Source organism: Salvia miltiorrhiza, chromosome 5, assembly GCF_028751815.1.
Source record: "Salvia miltiorrhiza cultivar Shanhuang (shh) chromosome 5, IMPLAD_Smil_shh, whole genome shotgun sequence".
Classification (NCBI taxonomy): domain Eukaryota; kingdom Viridiplantae; phylum Streptophyta; class Magnoliopsida; order Lamiales; family Lamiaceae; genus Salvia; species Salvia miltiorrhiza.
The window spans coordinates 51,483,695-51,509,604 of NC_080391.1; the positions used below are offsets into that span (position 1 = coordinate 51,483,695).

The 25,910-nt window shown below is 37.8% G+C and overlaps 3 protein-coding genes across 3 annotated transcripts; all 3 read right to left on the minus strand.

The window, feature by feature from the left end:
• Window positions 1-264: 264 nt before the first annotated feature.
• Window positions 265-2,081, minus strand: LOC131024883 (premnaspirodiene oxygenase-like). Its single transcript, XM_057954436.1, has 2 exons — window positions 1,107-2,081; window positions 265-1,031 (listed from the first exon to the last, which is right to left on the minus strand). Exons 1-2 carry the CDS (start codon window positions 2,061-2,063, stop codon window positions 420-422), a joined length of 1,569 nt encoding a protein of 522 aa, XP_057810419.1. The 5' UTR covers window positions 2,064-2,081; the 3' UTR covers window positions 265-419.
• A 15,669-nt stretch (window positions 2,082-17,750) lies between these two features.
• On the minus strand, window positions 17,751-18,556 carry LOC131024885 (premnaspirodiene oxygenase-like). Its single transcript, XM_057954438.1, has one exon. The coding sequence runs from the start codon at window positions 18,497-18,499 to the stop codon at window positions 17,936-17,938; it is 564 nt and encodes a 187-aa protein (XP_057810421.1). The 5' UTR covers window positions 18,500-18,556; the 3' UTR covers window positions 17,751-17,935.
• Window positions 18,557-21,212: 2,656 nt separating this feature from the next.
• On the minus strand, window positions 21,213-24,161 carry LOC131024884 (premnaspirodiene oxygenase-like). Its single transcript, XM_057954437.1, has 2 exons — window positions 23,092-24,161; window positions 21,213-22,024 (listed from the first exon to the last, which is right to left on the minus strand). Exons 1-2 carry the CDS (start codon window positions 23,989-23,991, stop codon window positions 21,398-21,400), a joined length of 1,527 nt encoding a protein of 508 aa, XP_057810420.1. The 5' UTR covers window positions 23,992-24,161; the 3' UTR covers window positions 21,213-21,397.
• Window positions 24,162-25,910: the final 1,749 nt, after the last annotated feature.

Genomic DNA, 25,910 nt, shown 5'->3' on the forward strand with positions numbered 1-25,910 from the left:
ATACCACAATTTGTTGGGTATAAGAAAGAAAGAATAGGTTCTACGGCACTTAATCAATTTGTAGAGAAAATGACTTGGATATATTTTTGCTTAATTAATGCTCCAAATGGCTTAGATTACAAAGGTATTTATAGATACCTCTAGACATGAATCTATCCAATACATGAATCAATATTAAATAAGATACATGACTCTTTGATGAGAAGAAGAACAAACACATGCATGGAAACTAAGAAGTTGACTAACTTTAATTGAAACAAAGAGTACTTTATAATTTGATTTAGAAAAAATATATAAGATGACACCAATATAATATTCACATTTAGGTTTACAAATCAACGACACACACCACTATTATATGCTCGTCCAAAATATTAAAGACGACATGATTAACATAAAATCTCAAAACCAACAGCTAATTATTCATTATATGGAGTGGCGACAACAAACAAATTTTCTTTTCGTGAAGATGCTAAGCCAACATTTTCAATCATGTCCAAATCTTTGGCCCTAACACCTTCTGGAAGCTTCCAGTCGAAGTTGTAGAGTAGTTGGGCTAAAGCCAACTCTATAGAAGCCAAAGCAAATGTTATTCCAGGGCATATTCTTCTTCCAGTACCAAATGGCAAGTACTGAAAATCACCACCCGCAAAATCCACTGTCTGATTCTCGAATCTCTCAGGCTCGAATTCTTCTGGATCTTTCCAGAAGCTTGGATCCCTTTGGATCGCCCAAATGTTGACCATCACCTTCGCTCGAGCAGGTATGGTGTATCCATTAATCACGTGTTCCTCGTGGGAAGCTCTAGGCACTGTTGGACCCGGAGGGTGTAGCCTCAGAGACTCTTTGATCACCAATTTTAAATATTTCAGATTATGAATGACGACGTCGTTTTTGTCGGGACCTTTTCCTTTCAAAGCTTGTCTTACTTCATCTTGTGCCTTGTCCATCACTCGAGGGTTCCTTATCAGTTCTACCATCGTCCAATCAATAGTTGTCGCGGTGGTTTCTGTTCCACCAATGAACATATCCTGCGCAATAATAAGATGATGCATTCACCGTAGATATTTAATGAAATTGGAGAGAGTAAACGTACCAAGACTTACATACAAAACAGCTTTGATGTTGTGATTAGCGATGAGAAACTGAAGCTTCTCTTCTTCTTTAACCCTCAACAAAACATCAACCAAATCCTCACCGTTGCCGGACCTCCTCGCCGGATTCTCCCTGTGCTGATCAATAACATCATCGAGAATCACATCGAGCTTCCGCCGCATCGTCTTGAGCCTCCGCTTTGTCCAGCTCAGCGCGCCGACGATCCTGGACGACGGGAACAGATCCGCGATCTCAAACCCTCCGGCCATCGTCAGCGTCTCCATCATCAGCTTGATCAACGCCTCGTTGTCCCTGCAGACGCCGCCAAACGCGGCGCGGCTGGTGATGGAGCTGGAGAAGGAGTAGATCCTCTCCGTTAGGTTCACGGAGCTTCCAGAAGATTCCCGCAGGGAATCGAGCAAGCGAGCGGCCTCGTCTCTTCTGATGGATTGGAAGGAGCGCACAATTCTAGGGCTGAGAAGCTCGTTGACGCAGATCTTCCGCATCTGCCGCCAGTAGTCGCCGTAGGGGCAGAAGGCGATGTCGCTGTAGTTGTACCACATGATCTCGAACGCCACGCACTGCGGCTTGTGGGCGAAGCTGGGTTCGAGATCTTTCAGCATCTGTTTGGCGATCTCCGGTGACGAGACCACCACGGCGGAGGTCTCGCCGAGCTTGAGGTGCATGATGGGGCCGTACTGTTTGGATAAGTCTGTGAAGCAACGGAAGGGAGGGGAGCTTATTTGATGCAGGTTTCCAATTATAGGAAGTGGTTTGGGGCCAGGTGGTAGTTTCAATGGAATGCCATTTTTGGATTTCTTCCATTTGTTGTCCACGAAGATGAACAAGAAGATTGTACACAAAATTACAGAAGCGGTGGTTGTTAGGTCAAGCATGTTTGTTGTATGCTTGGAGCTTCGACTTGGAGGATATATATAGTCCTCATATTTGGAGACCAAGAAACTCATTTCTATTGGTTTTCAAACGTGTCATGATCACTTGCAATTAATTCTCCTACAAACGCTCTTATTTTAATTTAGGGTTAATTGTAGTTTATGGCCTGAACTTTGGAGTCATTTATAAATATGGTCCGAATTTTAAAAAATATAAACAAATAGCCTAAACTTTGAAATCATTTACAAAAACGGCCTGAACTTTGAAAAATACCAAAAAATATCCTGAACTTTGAAATCATTTGTAAAAATGGCCTGAACTTTGGAGTCATTTGTAAAAATGATATTAACTTTAAAAAAATACAAAAAAATGGCATGAACTTTGAAGTCATTTGTAAAAACGGCACGAACTTTATTAATACAAAAAATAACTCAATTTTTATCAAATGTATAAAAATTGCATGAGCTTACACTTTCGGAATCGAATTATGACAACGTGGAAAGTCCGACATTGACGTGAAAATTATAAATACACTTGGAATATTTATAATAAAGTATGATAATTAATTCTCTTATAATAAGAATTTTTAATCTCGTAAAATATTATTGACAACACTAATTTTTTAAACTTGGAGTACATAAAATTCATATTACGCACAGACAGAAAATTTTCACATACTTTTCAGGTCACTTTAGATTTTGTATTTATGAAAGATCGAGTCATTTTAGATTTTTTAAAATTCAGGTCATTTTTATAAATCTTCATAATTCAAATTATTTTTTGTATTTTTTTTTAAGTTCAGACCATTTTTACAAATTTTCAAAATTCAAATTATTTTTGTATATTTTTTTTAAATTCGTGTTATTTTTACAAATGACTTTAAAGTTTGGCTATTTTTACAAATGACTTCAAAGTTCATGTCATTTTTTGTATTTTTTAAAGTTCATGCCATTTTTACAAATGACTTTAAAGTTCAGGCCATTTTTACAAATGACTACAAAGTTCATGTCATTTTTCTGTATTTTTAAAGTTCGGGTCATTTACAATTGAATTTAAAGTAGTTCAGCCCATATTTTTATATTTTTTAAAGTTCGGGCCATATTTACAAATGATTCAAAAGTTCGAGCCATAAACTACAACTAACCCAATTTAGAATCTTCTAGGTATAAGAGACGACATCAGACAAGATTCTTTAATTATGATGACCGTGATTCATTATTAATTTAAGAGGAGATCTTGGGTACCACCGGGTGTACTGTGTTGCACTCGGACACAGATCCTAATCTGAACCCTCATTCTAATCCAAACCGTGTAAATGATACTATTCGATTATACAAATGACATTGCCTGTAATTGACATCATTATGTTATACAAATGACACTATAACATTGTAAATGACACTGTATATAATATTATCCCTCGTTTGTAGTGAGAAGGAGGGATGGATAATGGTCAAATTCTTTTTTTATAGGAAATGAGGAAAAAGAAAGAAATGATTTAAAATGTGAAAATTTATTTATCCCTCATTTTATCCTAATAAATTTACAACCAAATAAAATGCACATTTAACGTATAATCTTAATTATTCAAATATTTTAATAATTTATAAATTTTTGATTAACTACCTCCCAGACGAGTGCGCTGCACAAGTAATATTTGAATGCCTATTTGAGGCGTGGATTTCTTCTCGGCCGTTTTATGACCTTAGAGCATCTGCATCGCTTACACGATGGCGGCCTACTCATGTAGAGCTCGCATCGTGTAAGGCGATGCAACCCTTCCTTATACGAGACGTGTAGCCCGCTCGACCATTTAATTTAGGCGCGTGTGACCATTAAAAAAAATCGAATTTGAATATTCTTTTATTTTAATTTATGTAATTTTAATTATGTTTTTAATTTTTTTATGTAATTTTTAGGTTTTTTATTTTAATGAAATTTTAATTATTAGTAAAATGTGTTATTTAAATTTGAGCAATTAAATTTAAGTGAAGTTTTATGTAATTTTTAGGATTTCAAAATTAATGCAATTTAAATTTGAATTAAATGGTGTGATTTAAATTTATGCAATTAAACTTAAATTAAAAATGGAAAAATCAAAACTAAAAAAATCATGTAGGCTATCATGTAATTGTTGGAATATAAGAATATATAATGGAGAATTTATTTAATTGGTAGGAGGAAATTTAGAGAAATTGGTTGTGGACGTGTGTGTGCTTAGGAATTTGAGTGGGAGGATTGTAGTTTACTAACACAATCTTTCTTTAATTCACTTCATTCTTTCTTCCCTCTTTTTTCATTACATTCCAATCATGGTTACATATTTATAGTGGTGAGTAGATGATTCCTACATTCTCTAGAATATTCTCAACTATTATTTTTCTTCATTCTCAACTATTCTAGATATTTCTACAAATTTCTTCTAATTTCTTTTATTCTTTCTTTTCCTCTAATTCTAGAATATTCTTTACAAATCAAGTTTATTACTTTATTCTAACAGTAATCCCAATGCAGCCTCTTTACCGCCCCCCTCATTAAATAAGCTATCATGTAGGCTATCATGTAACCCCAATGTGGATGCTCTTAGTGGTGATATTTTAATTATGAATAATTAATCTCTGGTCAACATGGCTTCATCAGTCATCAGTCATCACTACATTGTAAAATACAAGCTGCCAGAAAATGCGACAAACTCCTCATTTAGACAAGAACTAAGAAAATATGATCAATTGCTATTAGATATATAATGTTTTAAGTTACAAAATATTAATTACCGTTATGATGAAAACAAGTCTCTAACTTCTTACAATTAATATATATCCCTTCATCTATTTTAAGCCCTCATGTCATTATATATATGCATTGAAAAATATGTATGGAGCCGACATTAGTTAATTATCGTCATTGAAAACGACTCTCTTAATTTCCTACGATTAGTATATATCCCTTCATCTTTTCTCATGTCGTATGCATTGAAAAAACACATGGAGCCAACATTATCTGTCGTTATTGAAAGCTACTCTATATTATAATTTCCTACAACTAATATCTCAGGTCGTATGTATTGAAAAAAAAAATGGAGCCTCGACCAATGAGGCATTGTTCTAGTGGCAAAATTGATGCACCCAAAATTTTCTTTTGTGAAAGGTCTTGGGTTCAATCTCGCCTGTGTGCGGTGATGTTTTTCCACTTTAGGTGGCATTGTATTCTTGCCTGTGTGTGGTGTTCTATACTTCTATTGTTTGGTATAGAAGTCCCATACGTAGGGCGTTTTTCGGTGATGTTTTTCCACTTTAGGTGGTGTTGTATTTCCACCTGCGTGTAGTGTTGTATTGTTTGGTGTAGAGGTCCCACACGCAGGGTGTTTCTCGCTTGCGTGCGGTGATGTTTTCCCACCGTTGGATGGTGGTGAGGTCCCGCCTGCGTGCGGGTTGCATAATTAATTATATTCAAATACCTCTTGTAATTTCAAAAAAAAAAAAATGTATAGCCAACATTATCTGTCGTTATTGAAAGCTACTCTATATTATAATTTCCTACAATTAATATTGTGAGGTTGGCCTATTTCTCATTTATCTTCTCTTTCTTTTTCTGGACCATCACTTAAGCCCAGAACCGAGCCCACTCATTTCTCCCAGCCCTTTCCCAAACCCTAGCCCACTCCCCTCTGATTTACCCTACCCCGCCCCTCTCTCTCTCTCACTTCTCACTCAGCGCCGCTCCACTTAACCCTGATCCTCTCATCTCTCTCTCTGACTCCTCGACTCCTCCACCTTCCACGGCCCTTTTACCTTGGTTTCTCCAGCGCCTTCAATGGCGTTTCACCCTACCGTTGCTGCTGCTCTCCTTAAATCCCTGATGCTCTCTCATGTTGGGATAACCGTTATTATCAAAGTGAGAAAGGCTCTGCTATTCCTTTCAAGTGTTGTTGTTTCTTTGATAGTACGGGATTCCCTGTGTGAGTGGAGGTATCACTGGGCTTTCCTGACCACCGGAGCCCTGTTTGGTGGTTACCTGAGTAGATCTGAGTCACCGGAGTTCTGTACTTGGCTCCTGCTGTTGGTGGCTCTGCTGAGATCTGAGAAGCTGCTCCATATCCGTCACTTTGGCCTTGATCGAATTGCTGCCGGAAGGGTTGCCAAGTTCTGGGGAAAATCTGAGCCCCACCGTGTCCCGAGGACACCTTTTCCCCTTCTCTGACTTTCCTTATTTCTTTCTTCTGACTTTCCCTTGTTTCTCTTTTACTTGCTGCCTTTCTTTGTGTGTTGCAGAGAAGTGGATCCAGAGTAGAGAAGTCGAGGCTCTCCAGCGCAGCGAAGTCGCCGAGGTGCCAGAGCAGAGGGATCGAAGCTCCAGAGCAGAGGGATCGAAGCTTCAGAGCAGCGGAGCCGAGTCTTCCAGAGCAGCGGAGTCGAGTCTTCCAGAGCAGAGGGATCGAAGCTCCAGAGCAGAGGGATCGAAGCTTCAGAGCAGCGGAGCCGAGTCTTCCAGAGCAACGAAGTCGAGTCTTCCATAGCAGCGAAGTCGTTGTCTACAGAGGAGAAGAAGAAGACGAAGATTCAAGTGCTTGAGCACGAGTGGGGAAGACAGGAGGTTCGGGAAACAAGAGGTGTAACCCTGGCTAGGTGAAGATACCCAACAAATATATATTCCTTCATCTATTTTATGCTCTCATGTCATATGTATTGAAAAATATATGTAGCCAAAATTTTAATAAGATTGGAGAGAAATAATCTAGATAAGTAATAAGTGTAATTAAAAAGAAAAGGTATATACCTATCTTTATATACATTGGGAATGATTCCAATGAGATCCTTCATAAATCATAATATATGGTGATATCCTTCATATGTGGTGAGATCTTAGATTGATTTGTAAGTATTAATTTAATGTATTATATGGCGATTTAATCACTTACCGATAGATATTGTTTGTCGGCAAGATTACCGACCGTCGTCTGTCGGGCACACTGTCGGTATTTGCTGCACCAATTTTACCCGCAATGATTGATTATTACCGATGATAGATTGATAGTCCGTCGGTGAATACCGATGGGGACGATGTCGTACTTTGTAGATGACACGATTAAGAGGGTGTTTGGCTGAGCTTATAAGCTCTTTAAAAAAAGCTTATAAGCTATTTAGGAGCTTATAGTGTTTGACAACATAAGCTCATAAACACCTTATAAGCTCTAAAAATAAGATCTAAGAGCTTATAAGCTCCTCAAAAAATAAGTTCCTCTATCCCAACGTATTTTCTCATTATCTTATAAGCAACACTCATTTTACAAAAATAATTCAACTATGATTTTTTATTTTCATCATATATCATTCTAATTTCATTTTTCATCGATTTTCTCTCACTAACTAAAAATTCTCTCTCTAACTTATAAGTTTAATTACTCAAACGCTTTGACAACTTATAAGCTCTTAAGAAACTACATCTTATAAGCTCTTGAAACATCTTATAATCTCTTAGAGCTTATAAGCTCTTTAAAATAAGCTTAGCCAAACACCCTCTAAATAGTAACTTACTTTCCTGTAAGTCTTGGTGCATGTTGTTGATGTGTTTAGCTTAGTTGTTTATATTATTGTATTGTTGTTTAATACAATTTAATATAAATATTTAGGTGTTATTTGGTGTAGAAATTAAAGAAATCCATATCAACTGGATTGAATGGAAGAAAGCAGAAGATAAGTAATTTTGATGAAGATTTGAAAGATTTCGATAAATGCAAGATTGAGAGTTGCAGGAAAAAGCGTTGGAAGACTAAAGCTTATATTTTATGATGGCATAATGGAAACGAATTTTCCTTGTAACTATATTAGATGTTATTTTATGTCATAGTTAGTGGGCTAATAGTTATATGAATTAGTTTATTTCTTAAGCCCATTAATAAGGTGACGGCTAGTTATAAGATTAGGGGAAGTTTTATTGGGGTGTATTCGTTGTGGATTTCCACAGACTTTAAAAAGTCTATGGAATTTAAATTCCATGAAATTTACATAGATTCCAGACGACTTTCAAAGAATTCGTGGTTGGATTTCACCCCGATTTTTACTGATTTTCGAAGATTTTACGGGATAATTTTGGAATTGAGTTCCATGAAACCAACACCCGCTAGAAGAGACCCAGCGCCCGCGGAGTCCCAGCACCCGCTGGAAACCCAGCGACCGCTGAGTTCCAGTGAGCGCTGGAAGCCCAGCGACCGCTGGGAATTCTTCACATCATGATCTGGACTTTCTACTGAACTACAGTCACTATCTGAACTGAAACAGAACTGCCGATTTACATATAAACCACAGTCACAGCCGATAGAAAGAAAAATGTCAAAATAAAATTAAAAATAAAGTGTTATCCATCTTTTATTTAATTGTTTACCACTTCAGGTGCTTCTAGCAAAGAAGTAATTGTTAGTTTGCTATTTTGAGGAGAAAAGTAAATATGCATTCCATTATTTCAAAAAACTAAGTAATGAAAGTCTTCTCAACATATTTAAGTAATCTACTTTATTAAAAGACTAATAAACTAATATTCTAACATCCTCCCTCAAACTCAAGATGTCGCTGCGACGAGCATTGAGAGTTTGCCAACCAGAGCACGAAAGCGCGGAAGTGGAAGAGACTTGGTGAACAAATCTGCAATCTGTGAAGAAGAAGCAATAAAAGGTAACTCAAGTGTCCCCTGCTGCAAATGATGGCGAGTGAAGTGACAGTCAATCTCAATGTGTTTAGTACGCTCATGGAAGACAGAGTTGTGAGCAATTTGAATAGCACTCTTATTGTCACAATACATTGGAGTTGGTTTAGAGATGGAGACACCCATTTCAGAGAGTAACCACCTTAGCCAGATAATCTCAGTAGTAGTGGAGGCCATGGCTCGGTACTCGGCTTCTGTAGATGATCGAGAAACAACCTTTTGTTTCTTACTCTTCGAAGAGATAAGAGAATCACCGAAAAATACACACATCCCAGTAGTAGATTTTCGATCAATAGGATCACTGGCCCAATCAGCATCAGAAAAGGCACGAAGCTCAAGTGATGAAGTGGTAGAGTACAAGAGACTGTGGAACATCGTACCTCGAAGATAGCGAAGAATGCGAAGAACAACAGACCAATGAACTGTGGTAGGAGAAGAGACAAACTGACTGACAATGTGGACAGCATAAGCAATATCCGGGCGAGAGATAGTTAGGTAGACCAAACTCCCAACAATGGTGCGATACAAGGTAGGATCCTCCAAAGGTAAACCATCAGATGTGGAGTACTGAACATTTGCTTCCATAGGAGTGTCAATAGTGCGAGTATCAGTAAGATGAGCACGATCAAGAATGTCAGCAATATATTTGGACTGAGATAAGAGATACCCCCTGGGGGATTTACAAACCTCAATACCAAGAAAATATCTAAGAGGACCTAAATCCTTCATTTCAAAGCGAGATGCTAAATCTGATTTCAATGAAGAAATTCCAGTTGTGTCACTCCCAGTTATGATCATATCATCAACATATAGAGAAACGAGGATAATACCAGAATCCGAGGTCTTGACAAAAAGTGCATGATCACATTCGCTCATACGAAAACCAAGAGAAATAAGAGCAATGGAGAATGTGTCATACCAAGAGCGAGAGGCTTGTTTTAGACCATACAAAGATTTCTTTAGCCGACAAACGTATCCAGCTTTGTGGGAGACTCCTGGAGGAGGAGTCATGTAGACTTCATCAATAAGATCTCCATGTAAGAAGGCATTCTTGACATCCATCTGAGAGAGATCCCATTGACGGGCAGCAGCAACAGCAATAAGAGTACGAACCGTGGTCATTTTGGCAACAGGAGCAAATGTTTCTTCATAATCTAGACCATATTGTTGTGAAAACCCCTTAGCAACCAACCTTGCTTTATACCTCTCAATAGATCCATCTGCCTTTGTTTTGATCTTATATACCCATCGGGAACCAATGGCATGCTTTCCTTGTGGAAGGGGTACCAACTCCCAAGTACCAGTCTTGTGTAGAGCTTGAAGTTCATCATCCATAGCCCGTTGCCACAAAGGATTAAGAGAAGCCTCCTTATAGGAGGTGGGTTCAACAATTTTGTGGATTGAAGAAAGAAAAGCAGTGAAAGAAGGAGAATATGCAGAATAAGCAAAATCAGGAAGACGAGTAGACTTACTGACACGGGTAGAACGACGAAGAGGTGGATCCACATTCACAGGAGGTGGAGAAGGAGCAGGAGAGGCAGGTTGGGCAATATCATTAGTAACATCATCATTAGTACCTGCATGTTCAAGCTCACAATCGCTAACAAACGGGTCAACATGTATGAGGTCAGATCTAGTCATATTGTTAGGAGATGAAGGAATGGAATATAGAGGAATATGCTCGATAAAAAAGACATGACGGGATACATACAACTTATGACTAACAGGATCAAAGCATCTATAACCCTTTTGACCTTCCCCATACCCTAGGAAAATACACAAGGCAGAACGAGAGGATAACTTATTTCGCTCAACATGAGGGCGAAGAACGAAGCAAGCACATCCAAACACACGCAGATGAGTGTAGTCAGGGGCATAGCCAAAAAGTTTTTCAAAAGGAGACACACCTTTGGTAATGGCAGATGGGATCCTATTTATCAAGTAAACAGAGGTAAGAGTAGCCTCTCCCCAAAACTCATTGGGAACAGAGGCAGACAAAAGTAGAGAGCGGGCTGTTTCAACAATGTGACGATGCTTTCTTTCTGCCACACCATTTTGTTGTGGTGTGTCAGTGCAAGAACTTTGATGTATAGTACCATCATTAGCAAGCAACTCTCTGAAGCTATTGGAAGTATATTCCCCACCCAAGTCACACCTAAAACACTTAATAACAGAAGAGAATTGAGTTTTGACAAGAGCACGAAAAGCTTGATAAATTCCTAGAAAATCAGAACGATGTTTCATAAGATAAACCCAACAATATCGAGTATGATCATCAATAAATGAGACATAATATCTTGACCCCCCTTTTGTAGCAATGGGGGAGGGTCCCCAAACATCAGAATGAATCAAGTCAAAAGGAGAATGAGAAACAGAATCACTGTGATGAAAAGGTAAGGCAGAAAATTTTGCAAGTTTACAACCACTACAAGAAGATATATCATGACTCTTGATGGACCCTAAGGATCCATTATTAGCCATATAGTTTAAACGAGAAGAAGAAACATGTCCAAGACGAGAATGCCATAAATAAAAACTAGAAGATGACGAATTCAAATGAAAATTGGACAAGTCAATACTAGAGGCAGCAACTCCTGGGGGTCGAAGATAATCCAAAATGTATAGTCCGCCCTGCCTATGGCCTGTCCCAATCTCCCTCCGAGAATGTAGATCCTGAATATGACAAGAATCAGGAAGAAATGTGACAGCAGCAGAATATTTATCACAAATTTTACTAACAGAGGCTAAATTCAAGGCAAGTTTAGGAATATGATAAACATGTGGAAGAGAAATATTATGTGAGATAACATGACCAATTCCAGAAGATGATATATGAGTTCCATCAGCTGTGGCAACAGATATGGAATGTGATGGACTAATGGAAGCAAAAGTATCTGCATTGGGAGACATATGGTTGGTAGCTCCAGAATCTAAAACCCAAGCAGAAGAAGAAGATGTATCTGTGGAACCTGAGGTCGACAAACCTGCTGCAGCAGTCATAGCATGAGGTTGAGAGTTGATGAACTTTTGAAACTTCTCAAAGAGATCATTTGATGTGGAAGTAGAGATTCCAGAATCTATCTGTGTAGATTCAGATGTGGCAGCAGCAGTGTGAGGAGGTTTGGGATGTCTATAAGATTGATTCTGGCCAAAAGTAGGAGGAGGACGACCAGCTGTAGTGTGTGACTTGTTTGCCAATTCAGGGCACTGAGCCTTCCAATGACCAGGTTGCTTGCAGTAGTTGCAAATGCTCGTATCAGAGATTGGATTCTTATTCTGATAATAGCTCGGAGGTCTTCCATGGCTTCTTTGTTGAGGACGAGAGTGAGCAGCCAATACAGATTGAGTGAGTGCTGGATTGGTGCCTTTAACTGTTCCTGACTTATGTCGAATTTCCTCAGCAAGAAGTTCACTAACAACAGAATCCACAGAGGGCAGGGGATTGCGATGTAGAATGTTGCCACGCAAGCCCTCAAAATCATCACGAAGAGCCATCAAAAATTGAACCAAGCGTTGTTCTTCTCTCCGAGCAATGTAGGGAGCAAAGGCCTTAAGTTGTATAGACTCAGTGAGAGCCAACTGATCCCACAAATCTGACATGGAAGTATAGAATTCCTGAATACTTATGTCCCTCTGATTGAGAGTACGAATATCCATTTCCAATTGATATTGTCTTGCAAAATTAGACTGAGTGTAAAGTTTCCCCAAGTGTTCCCAAACTTCTTTTGCAGTATCATACTTAGCCAGTTGCATGCCAATGGAGTTTTGAACAGAATTATTTATCCAAGTAATAATTTTCGAATTACAAACTTCCCAAGAGTCAAGCTCCTCAACATACTTATCATTATTCTCCTCAATCGGTTTACAATGTGTGCCAGACACATAACCCCATAATTTTTTACCTCTCAAAAAATTCTTCATGACATAACTCCAATAAGAATAATTTTTCCCATTCAAACGAACATTAATAGACTGAAGCGAGTCGTCTCTTTCGGAAGTCATAATGATGAAACAAGTAGCAAATAACACCACCAAACAAGTTTCAAAACCAAATAAGAACAGACAATCCCAAAACCAACAAATCTTCAACAAAACACCAAGCAAGATCACCAACAACAATGCCAATCACCAACCAACAAAATCAAATATCGAAGCAATTTTCAAGAAAATACCAAATATTCTGTCAGATCCGGAATTCCACAAACAGGTACATAAATCGAAGGAGAAGGACGAGACGAGTCGAACGGCGTCGACCGGAGCTCCGTCCGGTGCCGGACGCGCCGTCACGCGCCGGCGGAAGGCGACAGCGTCGCTGGAACTCGGAGGCGCGTGTGGGCCACCCGCGCGGCTTCCACGGCCGATTTTTCGGCCGTCGGGTCGTCGGACGGTGCCGCTTCTCACTGCGTAGGAGGTGAGATCCAATTCCGGCTGGAAGTTTCCGGCTCTGATACCATGTTAGTTTGCTATTTTGAGGAGAAAAGTAAATATGCATTCCATTATTTCAAAAAACTAAGTAATGAAAGTCTTCTCAACATATTTAAGTAATCTACTTTATTAAAAGACTAATAAACTAATATTCTAACAGTAATGACTCCTGTAATTTCACCAGACAAATAAATAAGGAAGAGCCACATAATTTCGTAAAAGATTACCTGTAAAGTGTAGTTTTTTATTGTTGATGTTAGCAGGTTCACTGTATGACGTGCCACAGATTTTTCATCGTGTACCCCACCATGGTAATGAGATGAAAGCCACCTACTCAACAGCCCGGAGCCAGAATCAGAGGGAGTACTTCTATGCATGGGAGTTTGACTGCTGCCTCCGAACTGGGCCAATAATTTAATTAACAAAAGAGGATCCCATATGATAGAAACAGCACTCAGCGATTGCTGAGTTCCAGCGCTCGCTGGCTTCTTGGCCGCGGGTGCTGGAACTCAGCGCTCGCTTAAAATTTCATGGATTTCAATTCTCGTGGTTCTTGGCCGGATTTCGTCGTGTGTATTTTTTGGATGAAATCCATAAAAGTAATTCCGGATTTTAAGTCAATGGAATAACGAATACACCTAGATTTGTATGGATTTTAAAAAGTCTTGAACAAATACACCCAGATTTATATGGACTTTTAAAAGTCTTGAACGAATACACCTAGATTTCTGCAGACTTTTAAAAGTCTTGAACGAATACACCCAAACTTTTAAAATCCATAGAAATCCATCAAATTCCACAACGAATACACCCCCCTTAATTGAAGGAATCAACTTTGGTAGAAGAGGAGTTAGGCGGCTTGACACCGAGAGCTTTGGACCTGGAGTAGAGATCTGGCGCCGGAAATTTTAGTTTATTAGTTAGATTTATTTTGGCTGGAGATAGTGGATTCGCGTATGATTTCAATTCGAATTTTTGGTGACAATTCTATTTATTTCAATTCATTCGATTATTAATTATGTTTGTTTTATTTTAATTTTGTTATATTTTATTTTATTAATATGAGTAACTATTTTTTTTGATTTAGTGAGAATAATGAAACACTAATCTAAAATCTGTGAGACTTAATTGTTTGTTAATTGATTCAATTGGATTTTGATTTGTTTCATGAGCCAAGTGTTTAATCTGATTTTCTTGAGCCTGATCAGTTTTGGTTAATTCAAATTGGTGTCAATTAGTTCCCTCAATCCGTATTAATGTTGGAATCGGGCTAATTAGTGACGAAGCTATCGTACCGGTAGTAGCGAATAAAGAAGTTCAAGGCGCAGCCAAGCAGACTGCTGGAGTCCATGGGTTTCCCATGTTATTTTTGTTTTTCTTTTTTACTCCAATGTAAGTCTTGCTCTGTACCTAGACTGATGGCTTATCAGTATTTTATTAATGAAAAGAACTTCTTTTTTATCTCAACCTGAAGACAATGACTCTTTGTCCAGGCTCTGATTATGTTTTTCTGTCTTCTCCTTGTTCTGTTTTTAGAACTGTTTCGTTCTTAACTCTAAGTACAAGTTTTTAGGTTCTATTGTTAAGGGGGAACTGTTTTCACCCCAGGTTTAGAACTTGTACTGTGAGTTCAGTCTTTTTGTTGTCTAGAACTGCTGTGTGGTTTTGGCATCATCAAAAAGGGGGAAATTGTTGGGAACCTTGTGGAATATCCTAACCCTTGTTTTGATGATACCAAAATTCATAGGACTTAATTGTAATAGACTAGAATTGCTTTGAACTCAAGTGTTAGAGTTCGGTTCTAGTTTAGCATGCGGTGTCGAAGACTGAAGACTGAAGAACGAAGGACTGAAGATTGAAGACTGCAGATACCAACTGAAGTATCAGTTGAAGAATCAGTTGAAGACTGATTACTTAATGCGCGCAATGGACTGATACTAAAGTCAAGTATCAGTTGAACATTCCTCCTAGGACTGATCTTCCAACGTTCAGAGGAAGCCACGTACTCACAAAGTACAGCCGCATTAAATGCAGAGATCTCAGGATATCCTTATCTCTGCAGAGGTCATTCCTATCTGGTGGTTACTTTTCAGAGACGTCACATAACCTGTCCATCAAGAGAGTCGTTTCCACCTAGACAAGGAACCTCGAAGATTGAAGCTTCAGCCCAAATTCGAATTGCTCTCCAACGAAAGAAATCTTGATGACGTTCTACGCCTACGGATCTATTCAAGAGTTCGCCTACAAATAGCGCTCGAGGATCACTTCAACCTTCACCGATTCAACGACATAAGTTGAAGCTCTGTCGAAATTGCTACTCAGCCTAAAGCTTAATCTCCCCAAAGCTTGAATCGAAGAAGAGAATTCCAAAGCCAAAATCAGTCACTGCTGATTACACATATTCTCTTAGACCTTAGGCAAACCTCTGTTTACCCAGAAGCCAAAGGTCAAACTTGCTTCAAAGAACTTGTTCTTTGTAGTGAAGCTGTCACTGGTTCAAACCTCCCCCCAAAAGAGTGTTTGAGTGATTCGGAGTTCAGGAAGGTACTCTGACTCTGAGTGAGAAGTCTTAGCACGGGTTATGCTGAGCGGAGAAATCCGACGCGAGTGAAGCGTGGGTCCTGAAGAAGGATTTTCTTCAGTGGTACGGTTGTGTGCACCCGGCAAGCACACGATTTGGTTTGCAGTGCACCTGTTAAGCACTTGCGGAGTGGATTGTTGGTCTGATCAACCAACGGTGGATGTAGGAAAGGGTTTTTCCGAACCACGTAAAAGTCTCTGTGTTGTTTACAGCTTTCAGTTTTACATTCTTACTTGTGTTATTTCTATTGATAAACTAAACAATGATTAACTGCAAAGAGTAACCTAACAACCAACAACGTGCTCCACCAAGGCTATTGCGAAACTAAGTTTAATTTCCGCTGCGTATGATATCAGTCTGACTGATCTATCTTTTGATAGTCAGGAAGAGTGTTATCATCTCTGTCTTAGCAAACACGACTGAAGCGCTTACGTGCATCAGTTAAGTTCCAACAACTTAACTGATAACTCTTTACTGAAGAGCTTTCAGTATCAGTCGTCAATCCTGTTTGGTCAAAACTGTTTTCAGTAAAACAGGAGTCTGTGTTTGCATGCAAAGTTTCGTTTTGATCTCTGACTGAGATCCCTCTGATTGGGGATTTGAAAAATAGCCCATAGGTGTATTCCCCCCCCCCCATACACCTATTCGAGACCCTCTGGACCTAACACGTTCAATGTACGACTTCCTCACCTCTGCTGGCCCGTTTGCTGCTTCAGCTTCACTTTCGCCAAGGTTGTACTAGAAGTCAATTCCATTTAACGTGTCTACTTTTTGCTGGAAATCAACTCCTCCAAGATAGGATTCCTTCTAAAGACGAAAATTGATCAAATGAAACATCTTATTTGGTGTTGAACCCTCATCTTGCGTCCTATGCTTGGGAAATCCTGAAACTGCTTCACACTTGATGCTTGATTTCCTCTTCGCGTCTCAAGTATGGTCTCTGGTGAAGTTTTAACTAAGTTGTACTCTAGCTACCTCTTCGGATTTGTGCAATCATATTTCGGATACTTCATCATGAATGGCCAAGGAAAGGTCGAAAAAAGGTATTAAACTTAATTTGGCAATGCACGGTTTCGAGAATTTGGAAAGTGAGAAATGAGCTTATCTTTAGGATATTAATCCGAATATTGCTAAGATTGTGGAAGGTATGGAGATTAATTCTTGGATCTACGTGCAAACTATCCTAATTCTTTTTGCTATTCATTAATTGACAGATTGGTGTTTTAGTCCAGAGAGTGTATATTGTATACCTGTAGTTTGTAATTTTGTTCTACTTCTCTTTGTAAGGATTTAATTAATACCCCTAGTACTGATCATATATATATATATATATATATAGGGTGTGGTTCTAGAGAGAACTACATTATTTGTGAGAATGGGAGAACCATCAAATCTAATGCATCTACTGTAAAAATTAATGCATTCACTGTTAAAATTAATGCACTAAAAAAAAAAAAAAAAAAATGCTCCCTTCAGGATTCGAACCCAGGATCTGCATTCATCCAACAAGATGATGCATCCACCGTAGATCTTGATGATCGAATGGCTGAAAATGGTTCTCCGGTCTTCTTTTATTTATGGTTCTTTCCTGAACCTCTCCCTATATATATATATATATATATATATATATATATATATATAGATATATAGATATATATATATAATATAGGGGAGGGCTAGAATAAAAACACTCTTAAGTGTATAAAATATAAATGATTTTTAGCCCTTAGATCATCAAGATCTACGGTTGATTCGTAACCCTGTTGGATGAATTCGTGGTCCTGAGTTCGAATCCCAAAGGTAGCAAAAAATTATTTTTCACAATTCGTAACCATGTTTGATGAATTCGTAACCCTGTTGGATAAAATTCGTACATTAAAAAACGTTTATATTTATATTTTAAGAAGTGTTTTTACAGTAGCCATATATATATATATATATATATATATATATATATGTTTATCTTGACCTTTAAAAAACAAAGCAATACATACACAAACGAAAAATCCATTTATAATAGAGCATTCGATATCATTATGAAGCCCATCCATTTACAATAGAGCATTGGATATCATTATAATTTGCTTCGTATATTTAATACAAATTAGTAGTATAGACACTACTATCGGACATTTTATTTTCGAATACAAATAAACCTTATAAAGTGACGAAGAAAACATTAACGGCATATATCAAGTTTTATTGTATATGTGGATATGTATATGATATGTAACCAAGATCTCACATCGATGGTTTATATGGAGTGGCAACCACAAAGAGATTGTCTTTTCTTGAAGTCGTAATTCCATCATTTTCAATCATGTCCAAATCTTCAACCCTAACACCTTCTGGAAGTTTCCAATCGAAGTTGTAAAGCAGTTGAGCTAAAGCCAACTCCACAGTAGCCAAACCAAACATGATTCCAGGGCACATTCTTCTTCCACTTCCAAATGGCAAGTACTGAAAATCACCACCAGTGAAATCCACACCATCATTCTCGAATCTCTCGGGCTCGAACCTTTCTGGATCTTTCCAGAAGTTTGGATCCCTATGCATAGCCCAAATATTCACCATCACCCTAACATCAGCAGGTATTGTGTATCCTTTGACTTTGCATGCCTCCCTAGAAGCTCTAGGCAACATTGGAACTGGAGGGTGTAGCCTCAAACTCTCTTTGATCACCAGTTTCAGATATTTCAGTTTATGAACAACGTCATTTTGTTCTAAAGTAGTAGCAGTAGTGCCTTCTTTCAAGACTTGTCTTAGTTCAGCTTGTGCCTTGGCCATCACTCTAGTGTTTTTCATTAGTTCTACTATCGTCCAATCAATGGCTGATGATGAGGTCTCAGTTCCAGCTGAGAAAATGTCCTGCACATCAACAAAACAAATTAAGTATATAAATAAATAAACAAAATGTCTTGCGCGTGTTGGTCAAGCGGTAAGGGGTTAATGCCTGAGGTCAAAGGTCTCGGGTTTGAGTCCCCTGTGGCACGACCTTTAAATTTCTTTATTTAATACTATTAATTTATAAAAATAAAGTATATAAATAAATAATTTAACAATATATATATATATAGGGAAGAGCTAAAATAAGAGCATTTCTTAAGATAAAAAATAAGAATCATTTTCAGCCCTTAGATCATCAAGATCTACGGTTCATTCGTAATCCTGTTGGATGGATTTATGATCCCGAGTTCGAATCTCAAAGGTAGCAAAAATTTATTTTTCATAATTCATACCTTTATACAACGAATTCATATGTGATGTACATAAAATTCATACATAAAAAATTGCTCTTATTTCTTATTTTAAGATGTGTTCTCACGGTAGCCCACCCCTATATATATATATATATATATCTCAGTGTTTGTGGATATATTGGTACCAACAATGATTCGGAGTTCAGGAAGGTACTCTGACTCTGAGTGAGAAGTCTTAGCACGGGTTATGCTGAGCGGAGAAATCCGACGCGAGTGAAGCGTGGGTCCTGAAGAAGGATTTTCTTCAGTGGTACGGTTGTGTGCACCCGGCAAGCACACGATTTGGTTTGCAGTGCACCTGTTAAGCACTTGCGGAGTGGATTGTTGGTCTGATCAACCAACGGTGGATGTAGGAAAGGGTTTTTCCGAACCACGTAAAAGTCTCTGTGTTGTTTACAGCTTTCAGTTTTACATTCTTACTTGTGTTATTTCTATTGATAAACTAAACAATGATTAACTGCAAAGAGTAACCTAACAACCAACAACGTGCTCCACCAAGGCTATTGCGAAACTAAGTTTAATTTCCGCTGCGTATGATATCAGTCTGACTGATCTATCTTTTGATAGTCAGGAAGAGTGTTATCATCTCTGTCTTAGCAAACACGACTGAAGCGCTTACGTGCATCAGTTAAGTTCCAACAACTTAACTGATAACTCTTTACTGAAGAGCTTTCAGTATCAGTCGTCAATCCTGTTTGGTCAAAACTGTTTTCAGTAAAACAGGAGTCTGTGTTTGCATGCAAAGTTTCGTTTTGATCTCTGACTGAGATCCCTCTGATTGGGGATTTGAAAAATAGCCCATAGGTGTATTCCCCCCCCCCCCCATACACCTATTCGAGACCCTCTGGACCTAACACGTTCAATGTACGACTTCCTCACCTCTGCTGGCCCGTTTGCTGCTTCAGCTTCACTTTCGCCAAGGTTGTACTAGAAGTCAATTCCATTTAACGTGTCTACTTTTTGCTGGAAATAAACTCCTCCAAGATAGGATTCCTTCTAAAGACGAAAATTGATCAAATGAAACATCTTATTTGGTGTTGAACCCTCATCTTGCGTCCTATGCTTGGGAAATCCTGAAACTGCTTCACACTTGATGCTTGATTTCCTCTTCGCGTCTCAAGTATGGTCTCTGGTGAAGTTTTAACTAAGTTGTACTCTAGCTACCTCTTCGGATTTGTGCAATCATATTTCGGATACTTCATCATGAATGGCCAAGGAAAGGTCGAAAAAAGGTATTAAACTTAATTTGGCAATGCACGGTTTCGAGAATTTGGAAAGTGAGAAATGAGCTTATCTTTAGGATATTAATCCGAATATTGCTAAGATTGTGGAAGGTATGGAGATTAATTCTTGGATCTACGTGCAAACTATCCTAATTCTTTTTGCTATTCATTAATTGACAGATTGGTGTTTTAGTCCAGAGAGTGTATATTGTATACCTGTAGTTTGTAATTTTGTTCTACTTCTCTTTGTAAGGATTTAATTAATACCCCTAGTACTGATCATATATATATATATATATATATAGGGTGTGGTTCTAGAGAGAACTACATTATTTGTGAGAATGGGAGAACCATCAAATCTAATGCATCTACTGTAAAAATTAATGCATTCACTGTTAAAATTAATGCACTAAAAAAAAAAAAAAAAAATGCTCCCTTCAGGATTCGAACCCAGGATCTGCATTCATCCAACAAGATGATGCATCCACCGTAGATCTTGATGATCGAATGGCTGAAAATGGTTCTCCGGTCTTCTTTTATTTATGGTTCTTTCCTGAACCTCTCCCTATATATATATATATATATATATATATATATATATATATATATATAGATATATAGATATATATATATAATATAGGGGAGGGCTAGAATAAAAACACTCTTAAGTGTATAAAATATAAATGATTTTTAGCCCTTAGATCATCAAGATCTACGGTTGATTCGTAACCCTGTTGGATGAATTCGTGGTCCTGAGTTCGAATCCCAAAGGTAGCAAAAAATTATTTTTCACAATTCGTAACCATGTTTGATGAATTCGTAACCCTGTTGGATAAAATTCGTACATTAAAAAACGTTTATATTTATATTTTAAGAAGTGTTTTTACAGTAGCCATATATATATATATATATATATATATATATATATATATATATGTTTATCTTGACCTTTAAAAAACAAAGCAATACATACACAAACGAAAAATCCATTTATAATAGAGCATTCGATATCATTATGAAGCCCATCCATTTACAATAGAGCATTGGATATCATTATAATTTGCTTCGTATATTTAATACAAATTAGTAGTATAGACACTACTATCGGACATTTTATTTTCGAATACAAATAAACCTTATAAAGTGACGAAGAAAACATTAACGGCATATATCAAGTTTTATTGTATATGTGGATATGTATATGATATGTAACCAAGATCTCACATCGATGGTTTATATGGAGTGGCAACCACAAAGAGATTGTCTTTTCTTGAAGTCGTAATTCCATCATTTTCAATCATGTCCAAATCTTCAACCCTAACACCTTCTGGAAGTTTCCAATCGAAGTTGTAAAGCAGTTGAGCTAAAGCCAACTCCACAGTAGCCAAACCAAACATGATTCCAGGGCACATTCTTCTTCCACTTCCAAATGGCAAGTACTGAAAATCACCACCAGTGAAATCCACACCATCATTCTCGAATCTCTCGGGCTCGAACCTTTCTGGATCTTTCCAGAAGTTTGGATCCCTATGCATAGCCCAAATATTCACCATCACCCTAACATCAGCAGGTATTGTGTATCCTTTGACTTTGCATGCCTCCCTAGAAGCTCTAGGCAACATTGGAACTGGAGGGTGTAGCCTCAAACTCTCTTTGATCACCAGTTTCAGATATTTCAGTTTATGAACAACGTCATTTTGTTCTAAAGTAGTAGCAGTAGTGCCTTCTTTCAAGACTTGTCTTAGTTCAGCTTGTGCCTTGGCCATCACTCTAGTGTTTTTCATTAGTTCTACTATCGTCCAATCAATGGCTGATGATGAGGTCTCAGTTCCAGCTGAGAAAATGTCCTGCACATCAACAAAACAAATTAAGTATATAAATAAATAAACAAAATGTCTTGCGCGTGTTGGTCAAGCGGTAAGGGGTTAATGCCTGAGGTCAAAGGTCTCGGGTTTGAGTCCCCTGTGGCACGACCTTTAAATTTCTTTATTTAATACTATTAATTTATAAAAATAAAGTATATAAATAAATAATTTAACAATATATATATATATAGGGAAGAGCTAAAATAAGAGCATTTCTTAAGATAAAAAATAAGAATCATTTTCAGCCCTTAGATCATCAAGATCTACGGTTCATTCGTAATCCTGTTGGATGGATTTATGATCCCGAGTTCGAATCTCAAAGGTAGCAAAAATTTATTTTTCATAATTCATACCTTTATACAACGAATTCATATGTGATGTACATAAAATTCATACATAAAAAATTGCTCTTATTTCTTATTTTAAGATGTGTTCTCACGGTAGCCCACCCCTATATATATATATATATATATATCTCAGTGTTTGTGGATATATTGGTACCAACAATGATTGTCATATTGAAAAAGTATGAAAGAGAATTTAAGAAGAAAAAAATAATACTAATAACTTCCTAGAGGGACACGGGTTTTAAAACAAAGTTGTTGAGTGTATTAGAAGTGGTGAAAAAATGTTATAAAATTCTCCCTCCGCATGTTTGTTTGTCCCACTTCAATTGGCACTTTCCTAAAATAGTATGTGATCCCTACTTTCTCTACTCACATAAAATAAGTGGATCCTGCCTACTTTACACTCTTAACCATTTATTCTTAATCTCCGTGCCCAACTCAAAAGTGTTAATTGAAGTGGGACGGATGGAGTAATTTTTTAAAGAGGGATGGACACGAATTTTAAGACAAAGTTGTTGAGTGTATTGAAAGTGGTAAATAAGTATTATAGTGGTGGGGTAGTATTCCAAAATGAACCCAAACAAGAAAGATAAGAAGTTATTTGGGATACGGAAGGAGTAGGATATTAAATTAATGTTGTGGTAAATCTCAAGTAGGACATCAACGATATATAAATAAGACGAGTAATTAAAGTGAACTTACATACAACACAGCTTTGATATTGTCATTGCCAATAGGAAAGTTGAGCTCCTCTCCTCCTTCTTCCTTCATCCTCAGCAATACATCAACAAAATCCTCACTCCCAAATTCACCATTCCCACCCGCATTCTCCGCCAGATTCTCCTTGTGCTCATCAATAACATCATCAAGAATCACATCGAGCTTGCGCCGCATCCTCTTCAGCCTCATCTTAGTCCAGCTCAGCGCCGTCACAATCCTGGAAGACGGGAAGAAATCCGCAATCTCAAACCCTCCCGCCATCCTCAGCGTCTCCATCATCACCTTAATCAAACCCTCTCTATCATTGCACACGCCGCCAAATGCAGCTCGGCACGTGATGGAGCTGGAGAAGGAGAAGATCTTCTCCGTTAGATTCACGGAGCTTCCAGAAGATTCCCGCAAGAAATCGACCAAGCGAGCGGCCTCGTCTCTTCTGATGGACCGGAAGGAGCGCACCATTCTAGGGCTGAGAAGCTCGTTGATGCAGATCTTCCGCATCTGCCGCCAGTAGTCGCCGTAGGGGCTGAAGGCGATGTCCAGGTAGCCGTACCACATGATCTCCAAGGCCACGCCCTTGGGTCTGTTGGCGAAGCTGGGGTCGAGATCTTTCAGCATTGCGATCTCCGGTGACGACACCACCACGGCGGGGGCCTCGCCCAGCCTGAGGTACATGATGGGGCCGTGGCGGGCGGCTAAGTCAGTGAAGCAGCGGAAGGGAGGGGAGCTTATTTGATGCAGGTTTCCGATTATAGGAAGTGTTATGGGGCCTGGTGGCAATTTGATCACATTTCTATTTTTGGATTTCTTCCATTTCTTGATGAAGAAGAAGATTATTGTAGGCAAAACGAGAGCAGCAGTAGATAAGTTGCATAGAACTAGCATTTTTCTTTTTCTTTTTTTTTGTTTTTGGATTTGGGAGGATGTATTTATTGTGGGTTTATTCCAATGATTTTGAGTTTGCAAGCTTAGGTGATGTAAACCTCGTGCAAGGTTAGTTATGGGTGATGCGCGTGACACCGGTAATCAATCAAAAATAGTAATTTTGCACCGTAATCGAGAATGGATGTCCATATCTTCCACCGCCTAATTCTTACTATGAATATCTCATTCTTGCCTGCATGTTTAAATTAATCGAATTTGGTATATAGTATAATATAATGTCCCAAAATAGAAATATGATAACAACTGCAAAAATTAATACTACTAAATTGTCGGTATAGTTGAATAATTCCACTTAGAGAAGGATTCATATGCGGACATTCCACACACTCTAATAGGATATTCATGAGTGTTTTATTACACATTCTAAAACAATACTCACGCTTATTTTGTAGATTGATAAAAATACGCAGTCAGTCATCATCATGATCTGTATAAATGATAAGATCGTATGTCCAAAACAATATATACATCGAGAGTTTTTACAAAGACACCGAAATTCTTCAAGTTCATATATTTTTTTGAAGCTGGCTTGGAAGTGTAACACAAATTCATTAAGGCATTTCATCGAACAGCACATCTGCAACGTCAAGTATGGATGGGATTGTTTTTAAAGTATCAATTCGCATGGAATTTTGATGTACACAGTACACTACATGTAATTGGTCAACTAATCGTTGGCAAATAATTTTTATATTTTTTGCTTATTTTCTTTCATATATTTTCATCAAGTTTTGAATAAAGCATCATTGATGAACAACAAATTAGGTTTGTAAGGAGAACAAGCTTTTATATATCATTTTGGGAGTTTTATGCACATATATCATTGATGAACAATAAATCTGATTAATTTGTGCTATTTATACAGAATTTTGGGGAGTTTTATGCACATATTCGGATATCAAACACCAATAAAATTATAAATACATCGTTGGACATATATGGGCAAAACTAGGGGGAGTAGCTACATGGGTACCAGAGTGGCCATAGCCCCCTATATTTTTATTTATTTATTATTAGTAGTATGTATTAATTAATAATTAGAATAAAATTATACTCCATCCGTCCTGGCTTTTAGTATCTAATTGAGAGTGACATGGATTTTAATAAAGTACGTAATTGGATGTATTGTGAGTGGAATAAGGGTCTCACATTTTATGTGAGTGTTAAAATAATAAAGTGGAGTCCTACATATTTTTACTAAAAATAGAAATGGATACAAAAATATGGGACATCCAAACAAGGAAAGATGGATACTAAAAGGTGGGACAGAAAGAGTATTAAACTAGTACTCCCTTCGTCTCACCTTTTAGTATCTATATTTCCATTTTAGTTCGTCCCACATTTTGATATACATTTCTATTTTTAGTAAAAGTAGGTGGGACCTTTCCTCTATAGTAATACCCCGTTCCTTTTTGCTAAGTTTAGAATAATTTTTGAACTTAGATATTAAGTTGATTCACGCCGGATAAAAGAAAATGAATTTATTTTAATTCCAACAAAGACGATTTACAAAAATATATTTGTAAATTTAGTTATTAAATTTATATGCATTGCATATTTATTTAATTTAGCATTCAAGTATTTTTCACGTGATATTTATTTAGCGAATCCTGAAGTATTTATTACAGTCCCGATATTTTATCCTGAGGGATTTTTAGTCCAATCAACACCCACACTTTACACTCTTTCCACCTTTCCACTCACACTTTACACTAAAGCTTGTCTTCCACCCACGACACTTTCCCTGCAACTTTAATTCATTCACACCAACCCTACACTCCACTTTACACCCATGGCCACCTCATTCCTCCAATCAAGCCCAAAATTCAGGCTTTATGTCACGCTTGGCAGAGGCAATC

Bases quoted from the DNA above. Each gene is read 5' to 3' on its own strand.
- LOC131024884 (XM_057954437.1), bottom strand. From the start codon at position 23,991: ATGCTAGTTCTATGCAACTTATCTACTGCTGCTCTCGTTTTGCCTACA. The intron at 22,025-23,091 runs GTAAGTTCACTT...GTTGATGTGCAG, and splicing joins ATATCAAAGCTGTGTTGTAT to GACATTTTCTCAGCTGGAAC.
- LOC131024885 (XM_057954438.1), bottom strand. From the start codon at position 18,499: ATGAAAAACACTAGAGTGATGGCCAAGGCACAAGCTGAACTAAGACAA.
- LOC131024883 (XM_057954436.1), bottom strand. From the start codon at position 2,063: ATGAGTTTCTTGGTCTCCAAATATGAGGACTATATATATCCTCCAAGT. The intron at 1,032-1,106 runs GTAAGTCTTGGT...ATTATTGCGCAG, and splicing joins ACATCAAAGCTGTTTTGTAT to GATATGTTCATTGGTGGAAC.